This window comes from Crocuta crocuta, unplaced genomic scaffold, assembly GCF_008692635.1.
Source record: "Crocuta crocuta isolate KB4526 unplaced genomic scaffold, BGI_CrCroc_1.0 scaffold127, whole genome shotgun sequence".
Taxonomy (NCBI): Eukaryota; Metazoa; Chordata; class Mammalia; order Carnivora; family Hyaenidae; genus Crocuta; species Crocuta crocuta.
In genome coordinates, this window is record NW_027532008.1 from 6,799,740 (window position 1) to 6,823,202 (window position 23,463).

General features: G+C 55.5%; 1 protein-coding gene across 1 annotated transcript; it reads left to right on the forward strand.

Moving 5' to 3' along the window:
- Positions 1–3,443: 3,443 nt before the first annotated feature.
- On the forward strand, positions 3,444–22,183 carry WNT4 (Wnt family member 4). The gene is made up of 5 exons (XM_077775798.1): positions 3,444–3,517; positions 7,581–7,816; positions 18,179–18,317; positions 18,358–18,490; positions 19,120–22,183. The coding sequence occupies exons 1-5, from the start codon at positions 3,459–3,461 to the stop codon at positions 19,585–19,587; spliced, it is 1,035 nt and encodes a 344-aa protein (XP_077631924.1). The 5' UTR covers positions 3,444–3,458; the 3' UTR covers positions 19,588–22,183.
- Positions 22,184–23,463: the final 1,280 nt, after the last annotated feature.

Sequence of the window (23,463 nt, forward strand, 5' to 3'; positions counted from 1 at the left end):
CTCACTAGCAGCCTGGGGCCACCGGAGCATGAACCCCGCTCTAGGAAGCCAGCGCCCGCCCTGGACAGCTCAGCTGGGGTTTCGGCCACCCCTCCTTGCTCCCACGCCCCGGGCTCCCTCCACCGGGCTAGAGAGGACAGTCCAACCCTTCAGTGGCTACAGAAGTGAGAGAGGCACTTGCGGGACAAGAGTCAGAGGGTCTTTGCAAGGGAGAAGCTCTCCTTCGGCAGAAGAGGCGGCAAGGCAAGGTCAGGAAGTGCCCTCAATTTGACGCCCACTCGCCCCCACAATCATACCTGTCCCATGGAGGGAAGGAAAATTCTTACCTTCCAGTGCAGCGATGGAGCCATCCAGGCTAAGGTCTGAGTGGTCAGCCACCCGCTCCCCAGGAACAAATACTATGAGATGGTTGGTGGGAGGGGAGCTCCCACTCAGGAAGCAGGGGACACAGAGCCCTCAGGAATGAAATGTAGGAGCTGAGCTACCGGGGTGTGGAAAGCAGTGGAGACTGGGAAGTGAAAAGACAAAAACTAGGGTTGCTAAGGCTTCTGAGGATGGAGAGCAAAGAAAGCGAGGGACCCCAGGAGACAGGAGGAGGGGGAATGGTGCCCTAAGGTACAGGAGTGGGGGCCTGGGCTCCAGAAAGGCCACCATTCCCCGCCAAACTGAGGAAAGGCACTTGGCCTGAGCACCAAGGACCCCAGAGTTCTGCCAAGGCCGGGGAGCAGGTGGAAGGAGGCTGCACCCACAACCCCACCACCACTGAGTCTCTGAGGCCGGGCCCCCTCACTGGCTGCTCCTCCAGGAGTTTCAGGCCGGTAGCACCAACCCCTTGGATGGCCCCAGAAGCCATCCAGGCCACCACATGACCACTGAGACGCCTCCCTCCCCAGTATCACTTGCTCCTAAAAGCAGAGCAGATGACTTTGCTCACATCCAGAAAAGCCCTGGGGCTGCAGGACTCAGCAATGGAAGTATGAAGCCACCTTCTTCAAATCATTGTCACTCCAAACCATCTTGCCCTGGGTACCCTACGCCATCTTAGGAGCCTGACCCACCAACCCAGGCTTGAGGGCCAGAATGACCTGTGTTTAAATGCTGACCACGCCTGACTGGCTGCATGGCCTTGAACACAGCCCTCCTGGAATCTCATCTGTACAATGGAGAGGGTGGCCAGCCCTGCATGGCTGCAATAAGGATATATTAAAGCATGTGGCTGTTGTTGGAAGAGCACAGGTGACAGGGGACTTAAGTTCCCTCCCTTCCAGTCAATCTCGTCCCGCAAAGGGCTTCCAAGTCCCCCAGGCACACTGAGCCTGCACTGGACCCCACTGTTCCGAGCCTCTTATCCCGGTGTCCCAGCTTCTGATCTCCTAAAGCACCCACCTCGGTCTCACCTCTTGGACACCTGGTCCCCAGAGGACCCATCCAGTTCCGCAGCTGGGATGGAGGCTGAAGTGGTCCACCCTTCCCAGTGGGAGTATGTCCTTCCCCCAGGGTGGTGAGCCCAGGTCTGAAAGAGCTGAGGAAGCCGAGCAAAGATCAATGAACAGGACTGGTCTGTGGTCCAGCAGAGGGCCCAGCTCAAGGGACTGCGAGGGGGCTTCGAGGTGCCGGTGACGATGATGATGATGACGGTAAACATTTTAATGACTACAGTGATGATCAATATAACACAAGAATGTTGCCAACAGGGGAGCAGTGGCTACTATGTGAACATTTAATCCGTTTAAGTCTCCTGAGGTGAGAACTATTATTCTCCCCATTCTACAGATGAAGACACTGAGGCTCAGAGATGCTCACTAACTTGCCTCCGGGAACACAGAGCTGGGATTCTGACCCAGTCTGCTATCTCGCTCGCGCGCGCACAGTGTGCCACCCTGTGGGCCATGAGAAAAAATAGTCTCCAGGACAGGGCCTCAGGATCCAGAGACCGTGGGTGCAGAAACCCCTGAAGGCCCGAGAACAGTTGAGGGGTGTGATGATGACCCAGGGAACCAGGCACTGGCCACCCCCGGAGAGAACGTGGTCCTGGGTGGGATCCGTGGCGCGCCCGCCTTCACGCGGCCATGCCTCCCCGGGCAGGTCACCGTGCGGCAGGCACTCCGGCTCCTTCCGGCTCCTCCTCCCGCCTGCTTGGCCTCCTTCCTCCCTGGTGTCCCAGGCACTGCCACTCCTGAGGAGGCTCTAAATGTGGCCCAGGCAGGCAGGGAGGCCAGAGGGAGGGGGCAGAGAGGCCTGGGCTGGCGTCCCAGCCCCCACCTGGATACCCGCGGGGCCAGGACCATGACACTGATCTGCTTGGCCTCCCAAACGCTCCAGCTATTTCCCATCCCCTCTCCTCTTGACGCGCAGAGTAAGAGCCGGAGAGGAGTCGCAGAGGTGCGGATTTTCCTCTAGGAATTTGTATATTTTTTTTAAAAAAAGCAAGCAAACCTGGAAAAGCTTGGGACAAGCCCAGCTAATTTTAGTTTCTAATGAAAACAGCAGGTGGCCGAGAGGATCTGATCTCCCTGGCAGGGCCAGGGCCCTCCAGCCTTGCAGGCTTCGGCACGGGCCCGGCGGGGAGGGCCTCCTGGGAGGGGCCTGCGGGACCTGCAGCCCCCGGTGGAGAAGATGGGGGCACGAGCCGGCTGGCAGCGGCGGCCGGGGCAGCCCAGGCTGCTGGGGTAACCTGATCGATGACGGGGCTGCGGCTGGAATCCCGGGTGGCTGGGGCAGCAGGTGGCAAATTGCTAAGCCTGTACTCAGCAGTGGCAGGAAGGAGCCTAAATTGGGGCAAGGCGACCAGAACGAAGAAGGAGCAGAGATGGTCGAGGCCCTCTGTGGGCCTGGCCAGCCCGACCCCGCGGCAGCCAGCGCTGATCACTCCCGGGCCCTCTGTTGGGCCCAGCCCAGCTCCAGGGTCATCAAGTGGCACACATGTCCCTGGGGAAAAGGCTGAGCCACCTTGGGGTGCAGGGAGGGGATTCCTGAGGCCCCCAGAACAAGCTGGGGTTGAGCCCTTAACAGCCTCCAAGCCCTCAAAGGCAAAGGCAACCCCCATTTTACTCCCTCGCCCCTGCTCTTCCCTACCCTGACAACTCTGCCAGGAGGTGTGCAGAGGGGGACAGAGCCATCCATCATGCTGTAGGCATTTATTGAGCACCTTCTATGTGCCACACCCTGTGCCAGGCCCTGAGGAGGCCACGGGCTGGACGTGACACTGAGGGTAGTGTCAGCCCCCACAGCTGTCAGACAAGGCAGATCCACGATCAGGGTTCAAGAGACACAGAGTTCCCAGTTACTCACTCACTGGCTGTGTGACTTTGGGCGAGCCACTCTACCTCTCTGGGCCTCAATCTGCTCCTCTGTAAAATGAGGCCGGGCACCCAACCAGACACCAGAACAAGCAGGCTGTGCAGCGAAGGGCCTGTAATGCCCGGCGTCTCAACTCTCTCCACCCCGTTCCCAGCTGCATGTCCAGCCCTGGCCACCAGCCCTTCCCAGGCAAGACTCCGGGATCTGGAGAGTGGAGGTAGGGTGGAGCTGTGTGTCCTGCACGGAAGGGGACAGCTGTTGAGCCAGATGAAGGCAGGGGCTGGGGGTGGCACTGGGGCCAGCCGTGGGGGCAGGCACGCTCCTCAGCGGAAGAGGGTTCTCAGCTTCTTCCTGGAAGCTGTCCCGGTGACTCACGGCCATGGCCGCCCAGCAGCTCGCCCCTAAACCCTGTTATCTCAGGCTGCCTCCCCTCACTGAGTCTGAGCCTCAGGGAGAGGGGTGGGTGGCTCCCCTGGTCCACTTTATTTCTCATTCAATGCAAGGGGCCCCGAGGCCTTTGAGGCTTGGATATCTCCATCCCCATCTGTAGAAGAGGGACTGTCACTCTGATAGAGGGAAAGGCCACACAGACCCACCAGTTTATTGTCCCCACGAGGAGCCAGGCTCTGGGTAGGCAGGGACTTGTCCAAGGTCACTCTGTGGGCTGGAGGCTCAGCCAGGCCTCCCCAGCCAGCTTTAGCTACTCAGAGAAACCCTGCCCTTGAACACCTCCCTTCTCCAGGAGCCTGGAGCGTATACATCCTGACCTGACCCGTCAGCTGGATGCAGAGGGAACAGGGACCAGCTCTGTGCCCCCATGTCATTCAGGGAATAGGGGACCCCACCCTTATTCAAGAGGCCAGGCCTGGGTCTGAGCAGGAAAGGATCCAACCTGAGGCCCAGCTCCTTGTCCCCTCACGCGCGGCCTCCCAAACACGGACCTGGCCCATGGCCAGTAGCTGGGCTCTTGGCGCCCCCTGCAGGCCACGAACACCAGGTGGGACTAGCTCTTCAGGGGTCCCCCTTTCCTCAGCTGGCCCAGGCAAGGGGGGCACCCAGACAGGGCTGAGGGGCCAAGCGTGCCCCCTCCCCTTCCAGATGCACCCTCCCCCTGCCCCTCAACCATCTTCCCACCCTTGGCTCCCCTGCCCCGACACTGCCAGTCTCTGCATCCCCAAGGCAGGACCTGGCAGAGAAGACAGGGAGGTCCCCCAGGAAGCAAGGAAGGTGGGGACAGGGAGGGAAGATTGGACTGCCTCAGCCCAAGACCACCCACCCTCTTCTCGCCCACGCCGCCAGGGAAGTGGGGGGGGGGCCTCACGGTTACAGCACACCTACCGTGTGCCCGGCTACGAGCCAGCAGCACCAACCACATCAAGTCGCCTTCGGTTCTCACAGCAGCCCTCTGGGATAGGAACCATTGTCTCCATTTCTAGATAAAGAAAGCCATACTTAAGCCCCACAACTGAGGGGGTGGGGCCGATGCCGCCGTGAGGAGGAAAGGGAGTCCCAGAACCGATCTCCCTGAGGCATAGAAGGAAGTATCACCCATGGTTAGCCAAGAGCTTCCCCTGAAGTGCCCCTCAGTGCCAGCGGGGCTGCACAGCTGCTCGTGGGAACGTGTGCAAAGCCCAGATGCCCACCCAGCCCCACCTGGAGTGAGGTCCAGGCACCTGCACTCCCCACAAACCTCACACGTTTCGACGCACAGTCAGATTTGAGAACCATCCCTCAGTCCAACCCAGTGCCTGACAAACAGAATCCACCTGCTGTTCACACACCTCTGGGGAAGGCAGCCATGGACTCCACCTTGACCAGTATCCTTAGGTTGAACGAACCTGGCTCCCAGCAGCTCCTGCCTCCTGAGGTCGCTTCTAGTCTTTGAGCCACTTAAAACAACATTGTGTCTACCAAAGGCTCTGAAGTCAGGCAAAACCGGGTTCGAGTCCCGGCTCTACCTCCTACCAACTGGATGACTTTGCACACAAGGCAGACTACTTAACCTGTCTGTGCCTCAGTTTCCTCCTCTGTAAACGAGGGTCCATTGGCTTTGCTGGGAGGATACATGCAATAATGTAAGTGAAGGGCTTAGCCTGGTCCTAAGCTGCATGAAAGCTAACTATGCTTATTGCCATCCTCATAAGTGTCCCATATTTAATAGGGCTTTCTGTGTACTTCTCTGCTCACCATTCATTCCTTTACTCCATTCAGCAAACAGATGGCAAGGTCCTGTCTCACTGCCTCAGACCCCTGGTCAGCCCATCTTTCACACACAGGCCCCTCTTTTTCTCTGACAACAGTTCCTTGACTTAGAACCAGTGGTAACTTCCCCACATTACAGATGAGAAAATTGAGTCCCTGCGAGTGGTGGCCTTCCCCTTTGATCCTTCTTTGCACAAGAAATTTGTGCAGCTTCCTCACCTCCAAGCACCTCCACCTCTATGCCCAGAAAGCTCCCCCACAGCAGGGTGACTGGCCAAGTCCTGGTGGGGGGCTGGCTCACTAGAGTCAGGGGCAGCAGGATACTTGCTCTCTTTGTTTCAAGCCCCTGTTGTGTGACTGAGGCTGAGGGTAGCTCCAGGGACTGAGTTTCCTCCTGGGAGGTGGTGGGAAGGACCCTTTCCCTCGCTGTGCTCACCCGTAGAATGGACCAGACTGCCTGTCAGGGAACACTCTGGAAGTCTGAAATTCTCTGTACTCTGCTGCTCCTCCAAGAACCAGGAAGGCAGCCCCTGCCAGCCCCACCCCGGGAGGGGAGCAGATCACGTTCCACTGAACAGGTGGTAAGTGGAGGCAGGGAAAGGGAGAGGAGGCCTTCAGAGACACCACTCAGCTCTCTTCCCAGCATTCAGCTCCCACTTGTGCACCTACTGGGTTCACTTGGCCCTGGCCAAGGATGCTAGAGGGGAGTGGGGACAGGCTGAGGGGCAGTGGTTAGAACACAGTCATGGGCTCTGAACTAGATCTGCCTTTACAAGCCAGGTGGCCCTGAGCCAGTCACTTCACCTGTCTGAAACATACCTGGCACTCAGTAGGTGTTCAGGTAAGGCGCATCTCTTTCCCTTGGGAGGGACCACTTCTTCCTGACCCGGCCTTTCCCTAGCTCTGCTCCCTTCCTGGTGAGCATTCTTGTGTCTTGCTTCCAGCTCCCTTGCCTCCTGGCCCCGATCACAGTGTCTGTCCTTAGATGAGGCAGAGCCTGGCTGGGCCCCTCAACTTGCCATGGAGGAGGACAGGCAGGAGGAAGGCCCACGGGGCTTTGAAGGGGTTTGAGGTTCAGCTCTGGCACTTGCTATCTGTGTCACCTCGGTCATGTCACCCTCTTAGCCTTCACTTTAGAATCCATAAAATAGGCATAATAATTACCACTTCATAGTCCATAAAATAGGCGTGATAATTACCACCTCGTAGATGGGAGGCAAGGATGCAGCAGGAGGTAGTGGCCGCCACCGTGCACAGCACGTAGTGGGTGTTCAATGAACAGTAGTGCTCTCTCCTCTCCCCCCCTGAAATGGACACTTTAGAGCCCCTTCTCCCCAGAAGCCTGTCCCAGAGCCCTCTGACATAAATGATGTAGCTTGTGATCCCCATAACCCTATGAGACGGAACCAGCATTGTTGGCCCATCTTCAGGCCATAAAAACTCAAGGGGCTGAGGGACGAGCATGGCATACTTTGTTTTTAAGTCCTCCTCCCCTGCCACCATCCAGGCGCTGACCATCCCAAGTCCCCCAGCCGCAGCGCTGGACGCTGATCTCCATCTGGCACCCGGGGTGTGGCTGGCAGGAAGGGTCTTGCCTTGTAGCCAGAAAAGCCAGAACCCGGGCTTAGTTCACTGGGGTCCTGGCCTGGTGTTGGGGGTGGGGGGGAGGAAGTGGAGGGAAGAGACATCAGGGCAGTGTTTCTAGCATCCCAGCTAGAGGGACCTGAAGGGGTCAGAGCCCAGGGGCCAGGTCTGGGGTAACATCGGGGTACAGATGCTGGTGCAGGGGCCACCCCGGGCCAGGAGGGGTCCCATGGGGGCTCTGTCAGTGTCCCTCTCAGTGCTTGGCCTGCTATGGCTGGGGCAGAAGCCTTCTTATGTAAGACTGCACTTCTCCCTCTGGTCCCAAAAGCCAGGCAAGAGGGCCTGTCACTGGATTCAGAGAGAAGTCACAGCCGTGACCCATCACTGGGATAAGTGAGTTCCCAGGGACCTGGTCTAGGCACAGCCTCATCCTGGCAGCGGAGAGAGGAGGAAGGACCACGGCACCACGCTCCACCCCACCGCCTTCTCCCCAGGTACCTGGCCAAGCTGTCGTCCGTAGGGAGCATCTCGGAGGAGGAGACGTGCGAGAAGCTCAAGGGCCTGATCCAGAGGCAGGTGCAGATGTGCAAGCGGAACCTCGAGGTGATGGACTCAGTGCGCCGAGGCGCTCAGCTGGCCATTGAGGAGTGCCAGTACCAGTTCCGGAACCGGCGCTGGAACTGCTCCACGCTTGACTCCCTGCCCGTCTTCGGCAAGGTGGTGACACAAGGTGAGGGAGGGGCTCGCAGAAGACATGGGGGAGCCAGTGGTGCAGGGGTGGGGGTGGGAACATGGCCTTGGCAGGGGACTCACGTATCGTGAGTGGCCAGAGCCAGCTGTCATCTATCAAGCTAAACCACACGCTGGTGGAGCCAGGGCATAAGGATCCAGGTGGAGGTGGGGGGGAGGCGAGAAGGGCGTTGGGGTGGTAGGGCTGGCAGATGGGTGCTGTTCTTTGTAGGGGGCAACACTGTACCGTCTACAGCGTTTTGGCCCCCAAGCTGCTGTCCCCATTTTACAGAGGAAGAAACTGAGGCTCAGGCGGGGGAAAGGCTGGATTGGCCCAGAGCTCCTCAGAGGGTGAAGCTGGAGCTCCAGACCCCCAGCCCCGTGTTTTTACCTGAACACTAGGCCTCCTGAGGGAGCCCACCTCGTGCGCCTGCACCTTCGATGAGCCATGTGAGAGCCTCGGCTTACCCAGCTCTGAGACCAGGGAAGAGTGGCCCCGTTTCTGTCCTGGGAGCGGTCAGGTCAGGCCCCGGAGGGGCAGTCGCTTATGCACCAAAAGCACAAACTAGGGACCAGACGCTGTTTGAAGTAAATACTAACTCATCTGGCCCTTGAGGTAAGGTTCCATGTTGCAGATGAGGAAACTGAGGCATGTGGAGGTTAAGTAACTCACCCAAGGTCACAGAGCCAGCAAGTGGCAGAGCCAGGGCTTGAGCCCATGCAATCCAGCTCCGGGGTCTTGCTCATACCCGCAGTGAGAAAATGTTGTGATGGAGGGGACACAGGAGCCTTGGGAGCACAAAGGTGGACTCCTCCCTGGACCGGGACTGGGTGCTCGGAGAAAGCTTTCCTGAGTTAGGCCCTCTGCTGAGATGAGAAATGTGAGAAGGCATTAAGCCAGAGGAAGGTGGGCAGGGCAGAGAATGTTCCATGCAACTGGAAGGCTCCTTGAGAGGTCACTGGGTCAAGCCACTGCCCTCGAGGAAGTGCTCGAAACCAGCTGCCTCTTTTTCTACTTCCTGAGCTTGAAACTGACACTCCGGAGCTACTACCAGTCGACAGGGCCCTTTGACTCGCTAGGCAGCAGGAGGGCAATGCCTGGGCCAACCTTTGTCTTGGCACCTGTGGTCCTGGACAGCTAGGGCTGCCGGGCTTGTGGCAAACCATTTGGATGTTGTTGGAAACCAACTGTGATAGAAATTTGGATGCAATTCTCCTGGGAGCTGGCAGAGGCCGAGAAGCACCATCATGCTTGGCATTAGTAAATATTGCTGCTCTGGAGAAGTGGCAGAGACCTAGTGAGCGGCCTGGTAGTGGAGGATCTCCTTGGCTGATGGTGCCACTGCCAAGGCCCTGGGACTGCTGTTTGATGAAGTCCAAATACTAGGCTCAAGCGGCAGACCCTAAGCACAGTAAGGTGCTCACACGCAATACATGTTTGGTGTTTTAGGTGCAGTGGTGGGTAGATCAGCAGGGTTTCATGTGTCAGGCTCTTTCACACCCCTGTGCCTTTGCACATGTTGTTTCCTCCACCCCAAATACTCACCCCTACAAACTGGTGGTTGCTTTTTCCTATGAGGCTTTTTATAATTATTTCTTTATTTAAATGTTTCATTTATTTTTAATTAATCTATTTTTCCATTTACATCCAAGTTACTTAGCATATAGTGCAACAATGATTTCAGGAGCAGACTCCTTAATGCCCCTCACCCATGTAGCCCATCCCCCGTCCCACAATCCCTACTGTAACCCTCTGTTCGCCATATTTAAGAGTCTCCTATGTTTTGTCCCCCCTCCCTGTTTTTCTATTATTTTTGCTTCCCTTCCCTTATGTTCATCTGTTTTGTACCCTAAAGTCCTCATATGAGTGAAGTCATATATTTGTCTTTCTCTAATTTCGCTTAGCATAATACCCTCTAGTTCCACCCATGTAGTTGCAAATGGCAAGATTTCATTCTTTTTGATTGCTGAGTAATACTCTCTTGCATATATACACCACATCTTCTTCATCCGTTCATCTGTCGGTGGACATTTGGGCTCTTTCCATACTTTGGCTATTATTGATAGTGCTGCTATAAACATCTGGGTGCATGTGCCCCTTTGAAACAGCACACCTGTATCCCTTGGATAAATACCTAGTAGTGCAATTGCTGGGTCGTAGGCTAGTTCTATTTTTTATTTTTTGAGGAATCTCCATACTGTTTTCCAGAGTGGCTGCACCAGTTTGCATTCCCACCAGCAGTGCAAAAGAGATCCTCTTTCTCTGCATCCTTGCCAACATCTGTTGTTGCCTGAGTTGTTAGTGTTAGCCATCCTGACTGGAGTGAGGTGGTATCTCATTGTGGTTTTGATGTGTATTTCCCTGATGAGTGATGTCTTCTTTGGAGAAGTGTCTATTCATGTCTTTTGCCCATTTCTTCACTGGATTATGTTTTTTGGGTGTTGAGTTTGATAAGTTCTTTATAGATTTTAGATACTAACCCTTTATCTGGTATGTTGTTTGCAAATATCTTCTCCCATTCCGTTGGTTGCCGTTTAGTTTTGCTGATTGTGTCCTTTTCTGTGCAGAAGCTTATTTTGATGAGGTCCCAATGGTTCATTTTTGCTTTTGTTTCCCTTGCCTCTGGAGATGTACTGAGTAAGAAGTTGCTATGGCTGAGGTCAGAGAGGTTTCTGCCTGCTTTCTCTTCTAGGATTTGGATGCTTCCTTTCTTAATTTAGGTCTTTCATCCATGTTGAGCTTATTTTTGTGGATGGTGTAAGAAAGTGATCCAGGTTCATTTTTCTGCCTGTCGCTGTCCAGTTTTCCCAGCACTACTTGCTGAAGAGACTGTCTTTATTCTATTGGATATTTTTTCCTGCTTTGTCAAAAATTAGCTGGCCATACATTTGTGGGTCCATTTCTGGGTTCTTTATTCTGTTCCACTGATCTGAGTGTCTGTTTTTGTGCCAATTTTTTGTAACTTTTTTAAAAGTTTATTTTTTGAGAGAGACAGAGAGCATGAGTGGGGGAGCAGCAAAGAGAGGGGGACAGAGAGAAGCCCAAGCAGGCTCTGCACTGATAGCATGGAGCCCAACACAGGGCTCAAACTCGCCAACCTCATGACCTGATCCATTATCAAGAGTCAGATGCTCAGCCAACTGAGCCACCCAGGTGCCCTTGTATTTTTTTGTTTTGATATAATTTTAAATGTACAGGCAAGTTACAAAACAATGTTTTCACCTCCAGGTGATGGATTTATTCAGTCAGCTACTTTTCCTTTCGAGGTATAATTAACATACATTATATTCATTTCAGGTGTACAACATAATGACTCCACATGTGTATATGTGAGAAAATGATCACCAAGTAGGTCTGATTAGCACCCATCAACTACATGTAGGTCCACATTCCTTTTCTTATGATGAGAATTTTTAAGATCTACTCTCTTAGTAATTTCAAATAGACAACACAGTGCTCTTAGCCACAGTCACCATGCTGTACATTACATCCTCATGTCTTACTTATTCTGTAAGGCTTGTACTGGAGGCTTATACCTTTTGATCCCCTTCACCCATTTCACTTACCTCCGCACCCCCTCGCCCCCACCTTTGGCAACCACCAGTCTGTTTCCTGTATGTACGAACTTGGTTTTTCCTATGAGGAGTTCCCATAATGCTCTTTACCTAGATTCACCAACTGTTTTCATTTTAGCCCATCTGCCTAATCAATTTCTCTCTCAATCTCTCTCTCCTTCCCCGTTAACACATAGTCACGCACACGTCTAAACCATTTGTGTTCACACAGCTTTCATTACACCTTTTAGACTAAACCTTGAACTGTTCCATGGCGAGGTGATGTCTCATTTACCTGTTACCCAGCACATGGCAGGAGACAGTCAATGGATGTCATCCAATGACAGAAAGCAAGTTGGAGCAAGGACTCAAAAGGGCAAAGAAAGGGAGGCATGGGTTTGGTGCTGGCCTGAAGCCAGTGAGCAGCCCCATGGAAAAGTGCCTTCCTCACCTGTGTTTGCAGCAGGAGGGGCTCATCCCTGGTCCCGCAAGTTTGGGGAAACAGAATCCTATCAGGCTTGGCTGAAAACAGCTCTGGACTAAAGTCTGAGCACCCAGCGCCCTCGAGGCTGAGTCATGGCAGCCACACAGGAGGCAGCCACCAGGGCTGTCTGGAGGAGGGGTCTGAGCTCCGTCTCCTCACTCTTGCGTTCCTCATGGTCCCCCTGGCGAAAGTCGTCTTGGGAAAGTCTTGATTTGTCCCTACTGAACAAGAGGAGGCATCTGCAGGGGGAGCACAGCAGGGGTGACCTTGGAGGAGTGGCATCACCCCTAGTGGCAGTGTCCTCACGTCAGTGAGACCAGCACATGTGCTTACCATATAGGGCCTATCACAAAGGTCCCATAACACAGTGGGGTGGCAATCCTGAGTGCCCACCCTGACCAGGAGAAGCCATCCTCACGCCAGCTGCTATCCCTGGGGACAGCCACAGCGGCGGCGGCCAGTCTGGGCAGGCCTCTTTGGTGGCCTCCAGCTTTTGGGGTGACGGCAAGGGTGAGCTTGATTTGGTGCCCACATTCATGAGCTGCCTGGCTGGGGTCAAGACCTCAGACATGGAGGAGGCCCAGGAGCCAGGCTACTCAGAGAAGAAAAGGAACCCTTTTGTTGACGGCCACCTGTGTGCCGTCTCGCATCAGAGCAGCCTCATGACAACTCTGCATGTGTGGTGTTCCCCCACTCTACTGCCAAGAAGGGAGGCCCGGCGAGCAGAGGGTGGTGACACACACCCAGCTCTGGCACCTGCCAACTCTTGGCCCTGAGATCCCAGGCAAGGTCCATCCCCTCTCCTAGCCTCATAAAGTGGGGATAATCAGGACCAGCCTCCTGGGATTTCCATCAGGATTCAGAGACGATGCCTCTGAAGGGCTAGAGGACACTCGAGCCCCACAGGCGGATACTGCCTGAGGTCTTGCAGCCTCTAGCTCTGCACCCCAGCACCCACACCACCCCCACCCTGCTCCGGGCCTACTGAGGCAAGATGGGCAGTAAAATAACGGTGACCAATGAGGACCATGTAAGTGAGGGCCAAACTGTGTGCTCCAGGCTGAAAAATCCACCAGAAATCTGGGGAAATTAGCATCCAGTGTGGCCAGGAATGAGGGCACGTGGCAGTTCTTGGCTGAACAGGTGATAACTGCCAGATGTGGGATGGCCTGTGTGTTTTAGTCACTGCTTTGTCCCTGAGTCTAGAGTAAGCACCTGCACATAGTAGGCCACTGATAAATATGTGTTGGAGGAAAAAAAAATGTTTGAGGATGGGAGGGAGAAGCCAGAGTCTGGCAAGGGTTCAAGGTCGCCATGAACAAGATACACTGGGGTCTCAGAGCAGGCTGCCCAGAGCATGGCAGGGAGAGGTGGGCAAAGCAGTACAAACTCCTCTTCTCCTCTTCCCTCCTGTGGGCAATGCCGTGCCTCTGCCTGCCTCTCAGCATCTCAGTCTGTGACCCTGACCAAGGAGGAGGGGACTCAATGAGCCTTGAGGCCCTCCAGCCTCTGGCTGCCATGGTTGGGAGGTGATGGCGTGCCCTGGCCGAAGCAAAGCAAGGATTCAAACCCAGGCCCACCTTCCCCACCTCTGTGTGTCTAACATCATCTGGACACCTTACTGACTGTATCATCAGGCTAGATTAAGAAGTAAACGCCTTTCGGGGCGCCTGGGTGGCTTAGTCGGTTAAGCGTCCGACTTTCGCTTAGGTCATGATCTCGCGGTTCGTGGGTTCGAGCCCCACGTCGGGCTCTGTGCTGACTGCCAGCTCAGAGCCTGGAGCCTGTTTCAGTCTGTGACTCCCTCTCTCTCTGACCCTCCCCTGCTCACGCTGTCTCTCTCTCTCTCTCCTAGAAATAAATAAAAAACATTTAAAAAAATTTAAAAAAAAAAAAAAAAAAAAGAAGTAAACGCCTTTCAGTCCTAGGCTGTGACTTACCAAAACCTGTCTTCTCACCTTGATCTCAATACTGGCATCATGTTGGGCCCAGTGAAGGTGAGAACATGCCCTCCTTCCGAGCGACCTCCAGGCCAGCCTTTAGGTGCCATCAGATTGTTACAGGTGGGCTGGGGTGGCTTCCCAGAGACATTTCACCACTGGGAGTTCCTTAAGGACAAGTCCTCCTCATTTTCCCCAGAGCTCAGCATAGGACCAGGCTTGCAGTGGGTGATCAATAAATGTTTGGTGAGGGAGCGAGCAAGGGAGGAAGGGTCTCTACCCTAAGGAACCCAGGCTCACACACAGCCAACTGCCTGGCCTTCAGAGTGTAAGGACCCTAATGATACCTGTTCGCAAATGAATAAAATGGCATTAATCACGGCAATAATCACCAAGTCTGTCTCAAGTACCCAGTAAGTGCCAGGGACTGGACTAAGCACGTTCTTTATTTTACCTCATTGGGTTCTCATAACTACCTGTTGAGGTCAGTACTCTTATCAGCCCTGTTCTATGGACAGGAAAACTGAAATCACACATCTAGAACTGGCAGAGCAAGGAACAGATCTGACCTGCGGCTTGAACATCCCGACTCTTTTCCACTACCCACCCCCGTCTCCAAGGGCTGCTCTGTGTGCCGCCCTGTGCTGGGTGCTGGGAGGCAAAGGAGAAGCATGGGGACAGCCTGGCCAGACAAACAGGCAAGACACCTAGATGATAAAAGTACCCGCGGCCTGATTCGGATCCTGGGAGCAAGTCGGCCAGCTAGAGTGCTGGGGACCCTGGGAGGTCCAAGATGGTGGGCAGGAAATGTGGGAGAAGGGTGGGGTCTGGCCTGCCTGCATGGCACTATCTTCCCCTTGTTAGAGTTGGGACAGTGAGGCTCCGAGAGGAGAGTGACACCATTAGTAAGAGTCTTAATTTACTCTTTCCTCTGTCCTACATCATCTCTTAAATCCCAAAGGCTTCCTGGAGGTGGTTTCAAGAAAGGGTGAGCCTTTGCAACTAAGAGAGCAAAAGAAACTGGGATGGCAGGCCGGGTGCAGGGAAGGGGAGAGCACAGGGCAGTGTCTTTCTCAAAGCCCAGTGCCTGTCCTGCCCCACCTCCTAGGACTCCCTCCACCCCACCCCGGGTCTGCTTTGGAAACACATGAGTTATGCTCAAATAACCCTTCCACCAGGACACCCGCCTGGTGCCCAGGGGATCACTATGCCTGTGGCTTCTTTTCCAGCCCAACTCGGCGTCCACGACTTCTTCTCCAAACATTTCTTCCTGCTCGAATATCCGTCCTTCCCACATCTGGGAGGGCGGGGGGAGGAGGGTGTCACACGTGACATGCTCAGAACGGTAGGGCCTTGACTCAACCAGGCTTCAGTTCTGGTCCCCGCTTAGCTGCTGACTGGCTGAGGGACCTGGACCCCGGAGCCTCACCCCTTCCTCCACAGAGCAGGGCTGGAGAGAGCTGGCTGCCCCGGTTGTCATGAGCCATAGACTGCTTGGAAAGGCCCTGCACTTAGTAGTCCTCAGAAAGGGGAGCTATTTCTGGGTCCACAGGACAATTCTGAATTCCCAGCCCCAGGCAGCCTTGGCACCTTGGAAAGATGGCATGGAGGTGGGACCCAGCGGACACACGCTGGAGCCCAGGGAAGAGGAAGAAAGGAGCCAAGTGTGGAGAGGGGCAAATGGCCTCATGGAAGGCGGGTGGGTTGCAGGGCAGCTACAGGCACCAAGAGGTCTGCCTCACTACCAGCTCTGATGTCCCAGGAGGACAAGGCCAGGCCTGTCTCCCTGCGGCAGACACCCCCACCAGGGAGCAGCTGTCTCCCACAACACACGGGGATCTCCCTCTGTGAGGCTTGTAGGCACACCATAGTCCCCTTGTGTCATGGCAGTCTCTGCCAGGTGCCCCATTAGTGAGCAAAGCTCCAGCCTGGGCACCCAGGCAGAGAGGAACAAGGAGGGGCCTGGAGTCTGGAGTCAAAGGGCTGGGACCCAGAGCCAGTTAGAAAAGGCTGGCGGAGCCACTGCTACAGGCCTTAGGGGCATGGTGTCTCCGCCATGTTCTCCAGGTCTTCTGGGGCCTCCTGTGTGGAACAAAGGCCAACTGGTCACCATCTCCCAGTGAGGAGCCCACAGGAGGGACTGAACTTGTCCTACAGCACGTAAGATTTAGGGTAGACCCAAGAAAGCCCTTCCTGGCTTCTCACACAGGAGGTAGAAAGAGATCCACTGCGAGTGTACCCCTGCAGGCTCCAGGTTCCATGAGGAGGACAATGTCAAGGTTGAAAGCTCTGGAGCCAAGCTTCCTAAGCTCAAATTCTACTTCTGCCCCTTCCTGACTGGGTATTGTTGGTCATGCTGCTTCACTACTCAGTGCCTCAGCTCCTTCATCTATAAAAAGAGGATTAAAAGTCTCCTCTCCATAGGTTCATGAAGAGTATATAAATTATGTCAAGTCCTTAAGTCAGTGCCCAGCACAGACAGAGCTCTCTATAAGCTTTAGCTCTTACGGTTTTCCAGAATCTCTTCCTTCAGGCCCACTCCCAAGCTGCGAAAACCAGTGTCCTGTTCCTGAGGCTGCAGCAAGGGGGACCTGGAGTCCTGGTAGATAGAGGTTGGTTTGGGGAATGAGGCAGAGGTCTCCCTGAGCAAACTCACAGGGAACCTGGCACACGAGGGCTACCAGCACTCAGGGGAGATGAGCCCAGACGTCCAGGGAGGGCCAGGGGCTGCCCGAGAGCCCAGAGAAGCAGAAGTAAGGGCCATGCCCAGCCAAGAGCTGGGGCCACCCTCCCAGTCCCATGGGCCCTATCTCCTGCTTTCCCTTCCCCCTTAGTCTTTGGGGCAAAGATTTGTGCTGGTTCAGGCCTGGAAATACCAGAAATACCAGAAACTGAAGTCGTCCCTCTTTGGGCGGCCACAGCACAAAACCAACCAACATGATCCTGCTATTAACCTCGATTAACTTGGAGAGGATTCTACCTCAGGCTGTCAAGGCCCTGTGGCTCCAGCCAAGCCCCCTGATGCTGGCCCAAAATGGCCAAGCCAGGACAGAGGGTGGGCAGTGGAGAGGGGCTGGTGGGCGGTATCCCCAGCTCAAGGGTCGAACACAAAACAGGTTGTCCGGAGCCATCCACCCCAGCGCTCAGCTTCTGCTGCCTGTCCACAGACATGGGCACAGAGGAGGTGATTGTTTCCTTCTGACCACGGCAACTGCTCCCAGGGGCAGCCAAGAGCACAGGCCTGGGTGTCACAGTGGTAATTGCCAACCATGGGGCCAAAACCTGCCCCCTCCACTCCTGCGGACACAGACACTCCAGCAAGAGACAGAAGGACAGTCACGAGCACACAGAGGCCCTCACAGGGCGCAGAAGAGGAGCAGGGCTTGTCTGGTCACACACCCAGGCAGCCACGCGCACATGCACTACACACACACACACACCCCACCACCACCACCACCACTACCCACAGCCCCAGAAAGAGGCTCCACAGCAGCTACACCCCGAGGCACAGTTCCTAGGAGGATAAAAACACCCATTCAGGCAGGGGAGGAGGACAGGCACCAAAATAGAACCACTAAGAAGTCATGGGACGGAAGGGGAAGAACAGGCAGCAGAGGCGGACAGACCTGTGTTTGAGTCTTGGTTCTATCACTTCCTTGCTGGGTGACTGGGAGCAAATTACTTCCTCTTCCCCAAGCTGCCCTTCATCTGTGAAATGGGCACAAATAAAGCTCCCCGGTAGCAGGGGGCATCCTCTCCGAAGCACTGGTCATGGTCAACAGTAGGGGTTGTCGCTATTACGATGTGCTGTCACAGAGGTGTAAGGAAGCAAGACGGCCTCAGCAGAAAGGGCTGGGGCGGGGGCACGGCACAGGGGGCCAGCTGGGGGGTAGGCACACCTAGAATGCAGGTTTTAGAGGGAGCAAGGCCCGGGCTGCTGGTCCAGCTCTGCTGCTTTAGGGCTCTTGCAGTCTGGGTCCGTCAGTTCACCTGTGAGCCGGACCTGTCTCCATATGATGATGTTAGCCACTCGTGTCGATAGCGTCCCCCGTCAGTAAGGGCACTGCAGCCAGACTATCTGCCTGCTCAGCCATGTGTTGTGTGGCTCGGGACAAGACAGCTAATCTGTCTGCAGATTCCTTACCTCATGGGTGCTGAGTACATGAGCCAACTGGCACGCATGCAGCGTGAACCACAAGCACACTAGATGGCCGGTCTGGGCAGACACGCACAGCGTCGAAGTACCCCCAAGCCATCGGGCCGGCCTGCTTCCCCATCTCCACGGGCGTGCCTCGAGGGGCTCCCAGGTTCTACTCCCCACAACAAAGGAGGGAGCTGGGCGGAGCACCGGGACCCAGCCCTGCCCTCCATCTGCCTCCCACAGGGACTCGGGAGGCGGCCTTTGTGTACGCCATCTCTTCAGCAGGTGTGGCCTTTGCGGTGACGCGGGCATGCAGCAGTGGAGAATTGGAAAAGTGTGGCTGTGACCGGACGGTGCATGGAGTTAGCCCGCAGGGTAAGTGTGGGAGGGGGGGAGGGCAGTGAGGGGTAGGCTGGGGGGGNGTCGGGATGCTCGGACAACATCGCCTACGGCGTGGCCTTCTCCCAGTCCTTCGTGGACGTGCGGGAGAGAAGCAAGGGGGCCTCATCCAGCCGCGCCCTCATGAACCTCCACAACAACGAGGCCGGCAGGAAGGTAGCGTGGCACTTGCCCTGCCACTATCACCACCAGGGCGGGGGCGGGCTCGGCAGGGAACCCGGAACACTCTCCCACCACGTGCCACTTGGGAACGGGGGTGCAGGCTCCCACTTGCGTGGGCCAGAGGGGTACGGGGCGGCGGGCAAAGGAGCAGACCGGTGCGCGGGTGTCACACCACAGCGCGTGACACACACACACCCTTAACAAGCAGTAGAGCTAGGACTTGAACCTTGTGTCAGCGCACAGATCATGTGCTTAACTACGATAGCGTCTGCCTTCTCCACACCCACTCCTCAAGGTTCCCCTGCAGACTCCCTGCAAACGCAGCCGCTGCTGCCGCCATGCTCTCTCCCATCCCAGCCCCCATCAGGTCACTCACCACTCAGTTCCATAACGATGCCCTTTGAAAGGCTTCTCTTCCATCAATCCAAGTGCCCCAAGGGCAGAGATAATGTCTTCAACTGTCCCCAACACAGCTTACTAGCCCAACCCGACACACAACAGGTGCTTTAATACAGAAGCAGGACACTGTTCTCCCATTCTGTGGCATGCCCCCCATCCCTGGCCCCGCCCCAGCCTCCCCTGCCATCTCCTGATGGCCCCTCTCCCCTCCCCACCCCCTGCAGGCTATCCTGACACACATGCGGGTGGAGTGCAAGTGCCACGGGGTGTCGGGCTCCTGTGAGGTAAAGACGTGCTGGCGAGCCGTGCCGCCCTTCCGCCAGGTGGGCCACGCACTGAAGGAGAAGTTCGACGGCGCCACCGAGGTGGAGCCACGCCGCGTGGGCTCCTCCAGGGCACTGGTGCCACGCAACGCACAGTTCAAGCCGCACACAGATGAGGACCTGGTGTATTTAGAGCCCAGCCCGGACTTCTGCGAGCAGGACATGCGCAGTGGCGTGCTGGGCACGAGGGGCCGCACGTGCAACAAGACGTCCAAGGCCATCGACGGCTGTGAGCTGCTGTGCTGCGGCCGGGGCTTCCACACGGCGCAGGTGGAGCTGGCCGAGCGCTGCAGCTGCAAGTTCCACTGGTGCTGCTTCGTCAAGTGCCGGCAGTGCCAGCGCCTGGTGGAGCTGCACACGTGCCGGTGACAGCACCAGCCCTGCGCCAGCCACCACCTCGCGGCCCAGGGAAGGCCGGTAACTTAAAACAGTGCCCCCGCACCTACCCCAAAAGATACTGGTTGTATTTTTTGTTTTAGTTTGGTTTTTGGGTCCTCATGTTATTTATTGCTGAAACCAGGCAGGCGGCCCCAAGGGCACCAGCCAGGGCCTCCCTGAAGCCTGGGCCTTTGTGGCTGCCACTGACCAAAGGGATCGCGCTCGTGCCTCTGGCTATCCACATGTGGCCACTGCTGACCACTCAGTTGTTATCTGTATCTTTTTTTTCTACTTAGAGACTTAAGCTGGGTAACAAGGAGTGTTGGTCACATGCCTACTGACCCTGCCATCTAGGGAAGGAGGGGGCCCCATGGCAGGGGGAAATCAGCGCCATTCTGAAGGAAGCCGCACCCCTGCACATACACACTGGCCCCTGGCAGCTTCAGCCTGGCAGCCTGGTCTCTAAGCTCCCTGGACAGGGAATGGGCAGAGACTAGTTCAAGGGCAAAGGGTTCATCTGGCCCTCCATGGGCGGCTAGAGGTTCAGTCTCTATGGGACCTTCCAGGCAGGAAGAGCAGGGGAGACAAGGTCAAGAGAAGGTCCTAGTCCCACCCTGGAGCCCAGCCTGCCCAGCCTCCCCAATCAAAGCCACCACTCCCTGGTTGCTCCCAGGAAGGAGCACCAGCTGCCACCCTGGACCAGAGGTCCCAGCCAGGCCTTTGCAGTAACCCCTCAAGGTGTGTCTCCTCGCAGTGCCACTCGTCTGTGGGATGAAGAATGGACATCACTCATGCAGAGGAACCAGCCAGTGGAAAAGCCCTTTCCCATCCATTATTCACTCACTGAACCAAATTTACTGAGCAAATACCATGGTCTAAGCCCTGTGCTGGGCCATCCCATAGGACGATGACAGCAGTCCTGGGAGATACACAAGACAGAGATGCCTGTGCCCATTTTAGAGCAGAAGGGGCGCTGCTAGGCCAGGTCCCAGAGCAAGCTAATCAGAAGCACGGCCAGAAGAGCCCTCCAGCCAAGGTTCCTCCTGGGCACCTTACCCAAAGGCCCAGGAACTAGAGGTCTCCCTGAGTCTGAGCCTTGGGGAGGGGGACACTGGCTGGGGGAAGAGGAGCCAGGAAGTAGCAGGAGTCACAGACCACAGGCTAGACTAGAAGCCACATGGTTCCAGGGCACAGAGGAGGCTCTGAGGAAGAGGTGGATAGCTAGAAAGCTGACGAAGTGAGGTGTCAGCAGCCGAGGCACCCCTGCCCCCAGGTACCCTGGGTGCTGAAGAAGAGTCCCCCAGAGAAAGCACCAGCAGCCTGGGGCCAGCCCTGTGCCCCAGCCAAACTGGCAGGAACACAGCCCAAACTTCTGTGAGCAGGACATGCACACAGCAAGACTTGGCCTGACCCTGCTGCTGCTTCTCAGATGGGATCCCAACCACCAGAGAAGCTCGCTGTCAGCCCTGTCTCCCAACTGCCCCTTTAATGCGGCCCCAGGCTCCTGGTTCAAAATCTTGAGCTCTGGGGTCCCCACTGGAGGTTCTCAGACCCCAAGCTCTTGGTTCGAGGGTTCCATGTCTGAATTCAAAGTCCCAGATTGAGAATATGGGCTCCGGCCTGTACAAGCTCTCCTCCATGCCTTGTGGTTTGTGCCTCCGGGTGCTGGCTTCCTCACGAAGAAAGGGTCAACACCCTTGGCCCCAAGCCAAACTCTCTGCTCAATGTCCATCCAAGAAGGCCAAAACCAAGTGAGATGCTGCAGCCACCCTGGAATGAGGGGTAATCTTGGGGCAGGCAGGCTCTGATGTGGACGAAAGCTGAGCCCACTAACTGTCCCCACAGCGGCCCAGCTGGGCTCACTGCTCCTCGCTCCTCGGGCAGGCTCTGTTCAGCTGTCTGCTCAATGCCAGGGAAAATGCCATCCCTCCCTGGCAGAGGCCAGACCCAGACAAAGAAAGCATGGGAGAGCCCTCCCCCTCCAGAGACAGGGCAGAGCCACTCTCCCTCCACCCCCAAATCCTGTCCTCAGAGCCAGGGGCCTGGGAGGTCCAGGCTGGATGCTGCTACTACGGATTCTGCCCCAGGAAGAAGTGAGGGTCTTGTCCCCTCACAGGCTTCACCTTTCCACCTGCTTGGGGGCGCTCTCAAAAAAGTTGACCACCCTGGAGTTCTGAAGGGTATGAACTCTGTAAAGCAGACTAGGTTCTAGGAAACTCTGCCCAGCCCTACCATCACCAGCATCCCGAAGGCCAAAGGGACCCACAGACACAGGAAAATGGAGCTTCCCTGGAAACACCCAGCTCCCAACTGTCCCAAATAAAGAGGAGGCCTGAGCCCACGCCTTACATAGCCCATCCGCTCTGGAAGCTGGCCAGGGGACCCAAATCCTGCCCAAAACCCTCTCCATTAGTCTCCACAAGGCAAAGGTGATGTCCTCTGAGGCCAAGGGCTAGATAAGCCCCAGCTCTGGATGCTGCTACCCCTCTGCTGCCCGTACCCATCCTCTGATTTTTATACTAGGCCCCTTACCATTGTGACACCCCCGTGAAATAGTCTGATGCACGATAAAATGATTATTTCTTTATCTTGTAATTGTGAAAGTGACTTTCTTTTTGTGGAAAAAGGGAGAAGAAGAGAGATGTGGGGAAGGACATGGAAAAGGCAGATAAATAGTTACAAATTCTAGATATGGGGACCCTCCTGGGCCTCTTTCCTTCTGAACAACTGGTTTGATGGCCACACAGAAAAAACCCACCTACATGCTGTCTAGAATCCCCCGTTCACACATGAGGCTATAGTTGCATTTCATGGAGCCACAATCAGCTATTTAAGCCTTGGCTCAGAACCCTTCTTAAGCGTTGATATAGAGGATAAACAGATACAATGAGAGAGGAGGGTCTGGTGAAGTGGGTGCCAACCGAGAAGGTAAAGAACAAATCGGAGAGAACTTAGTTCCTGCCCAAGGACACAGGGCTAAAAGTCCACTCGAGAATTGGAGCCTGGTCAGGATGAGAAGTCTGGATGGAAAACTCCGTGTAACTCAAGCCAGAGCTGCTGGGAAGACCCAAGGTGGCTTCTCAGGAACCTCAGTCTACTGAAGTCCTTACCAAGGGAGCCATGGCCTGTCTCCCCAGTCCCCACCCCCTGTAGCAAATTCACACCAGCCTGGAAGCAGTTAGATGGCTATGTGCTTGGCTTTCCACAAGTTTAGTGGGGTATAATAAAAGGGCTGAGGCAAGTGCTTTTAAGACAGCAGAGTGAAGAACTGGGGAAGGGAACAATGGAGGGAGAGAAGGATCTAGAGTATGGGTGGAGAGAAAGGACACCTCGTCCTTAAATCAAAGTCAAGGCAGAGTGGGAAACTGGTGATATAGAGGGTCAAAGACGGCTGAACAAAGAGGTGATGGTCTCCATACTCAACCATATCCTAGAACTGGGAAAAAGACCCAGGCTTTACAATTGAACAGATATGGGTTAGAACCCAGTGCTGCCACTCCTTCACTATATGAAATATTGGGTAACACGTCATCCCTCTCGGGGGACTCATTTCCTTCTTCTGATATTAATATGGGGCTGCTCCCCCTGCCCCAACTTCAAGTGGGGCTAAACAGTAATAGAACCTGTTTCTTGGCGATGTTAAATAAAACGCATAAAGCTCAACAAATGGCAGCTACTATTATGAACATTTCTATTCCCTTTTCGAGAATGTAGAAGGCAGTTAAGGTGACTACAAGGAAGAAATGAGAGACAGTTAGGAGCTAAAGACAGGTGATCCTACTTTGGCCCCATCCCCCAAATCAGAAACCGACAGATGTCTCAGGACAGAGATTCCCCAGTCAGGAGACAAGAGAACCCAGGGGTCAG

Bases quoted from the DNA above. Each gene is read 5' to 3' on its own strand.
- WNT4 (XM_077775798.1), top strand. From the start codon at position 3,459: ATGTCCAGCCCTGGCCACCAGCCCTTCCCAGGCAAGACTCCGGGATCT. The intron at 7,817-18,178 runs GTGAGGGAGGGG...TGCCTCCCACAG, and splicing joins CGGCAAGGTGGTGACACAAG to GGACTCGGGAGGCGGCCTTT. The intron at 18,491-19,119 runs GTAGCGTGGCAC...CACCCCCTGCAG, and splicing joins ACAACGAGGCCGGCAGGAAG to GCTATCCTGACACACATGCG.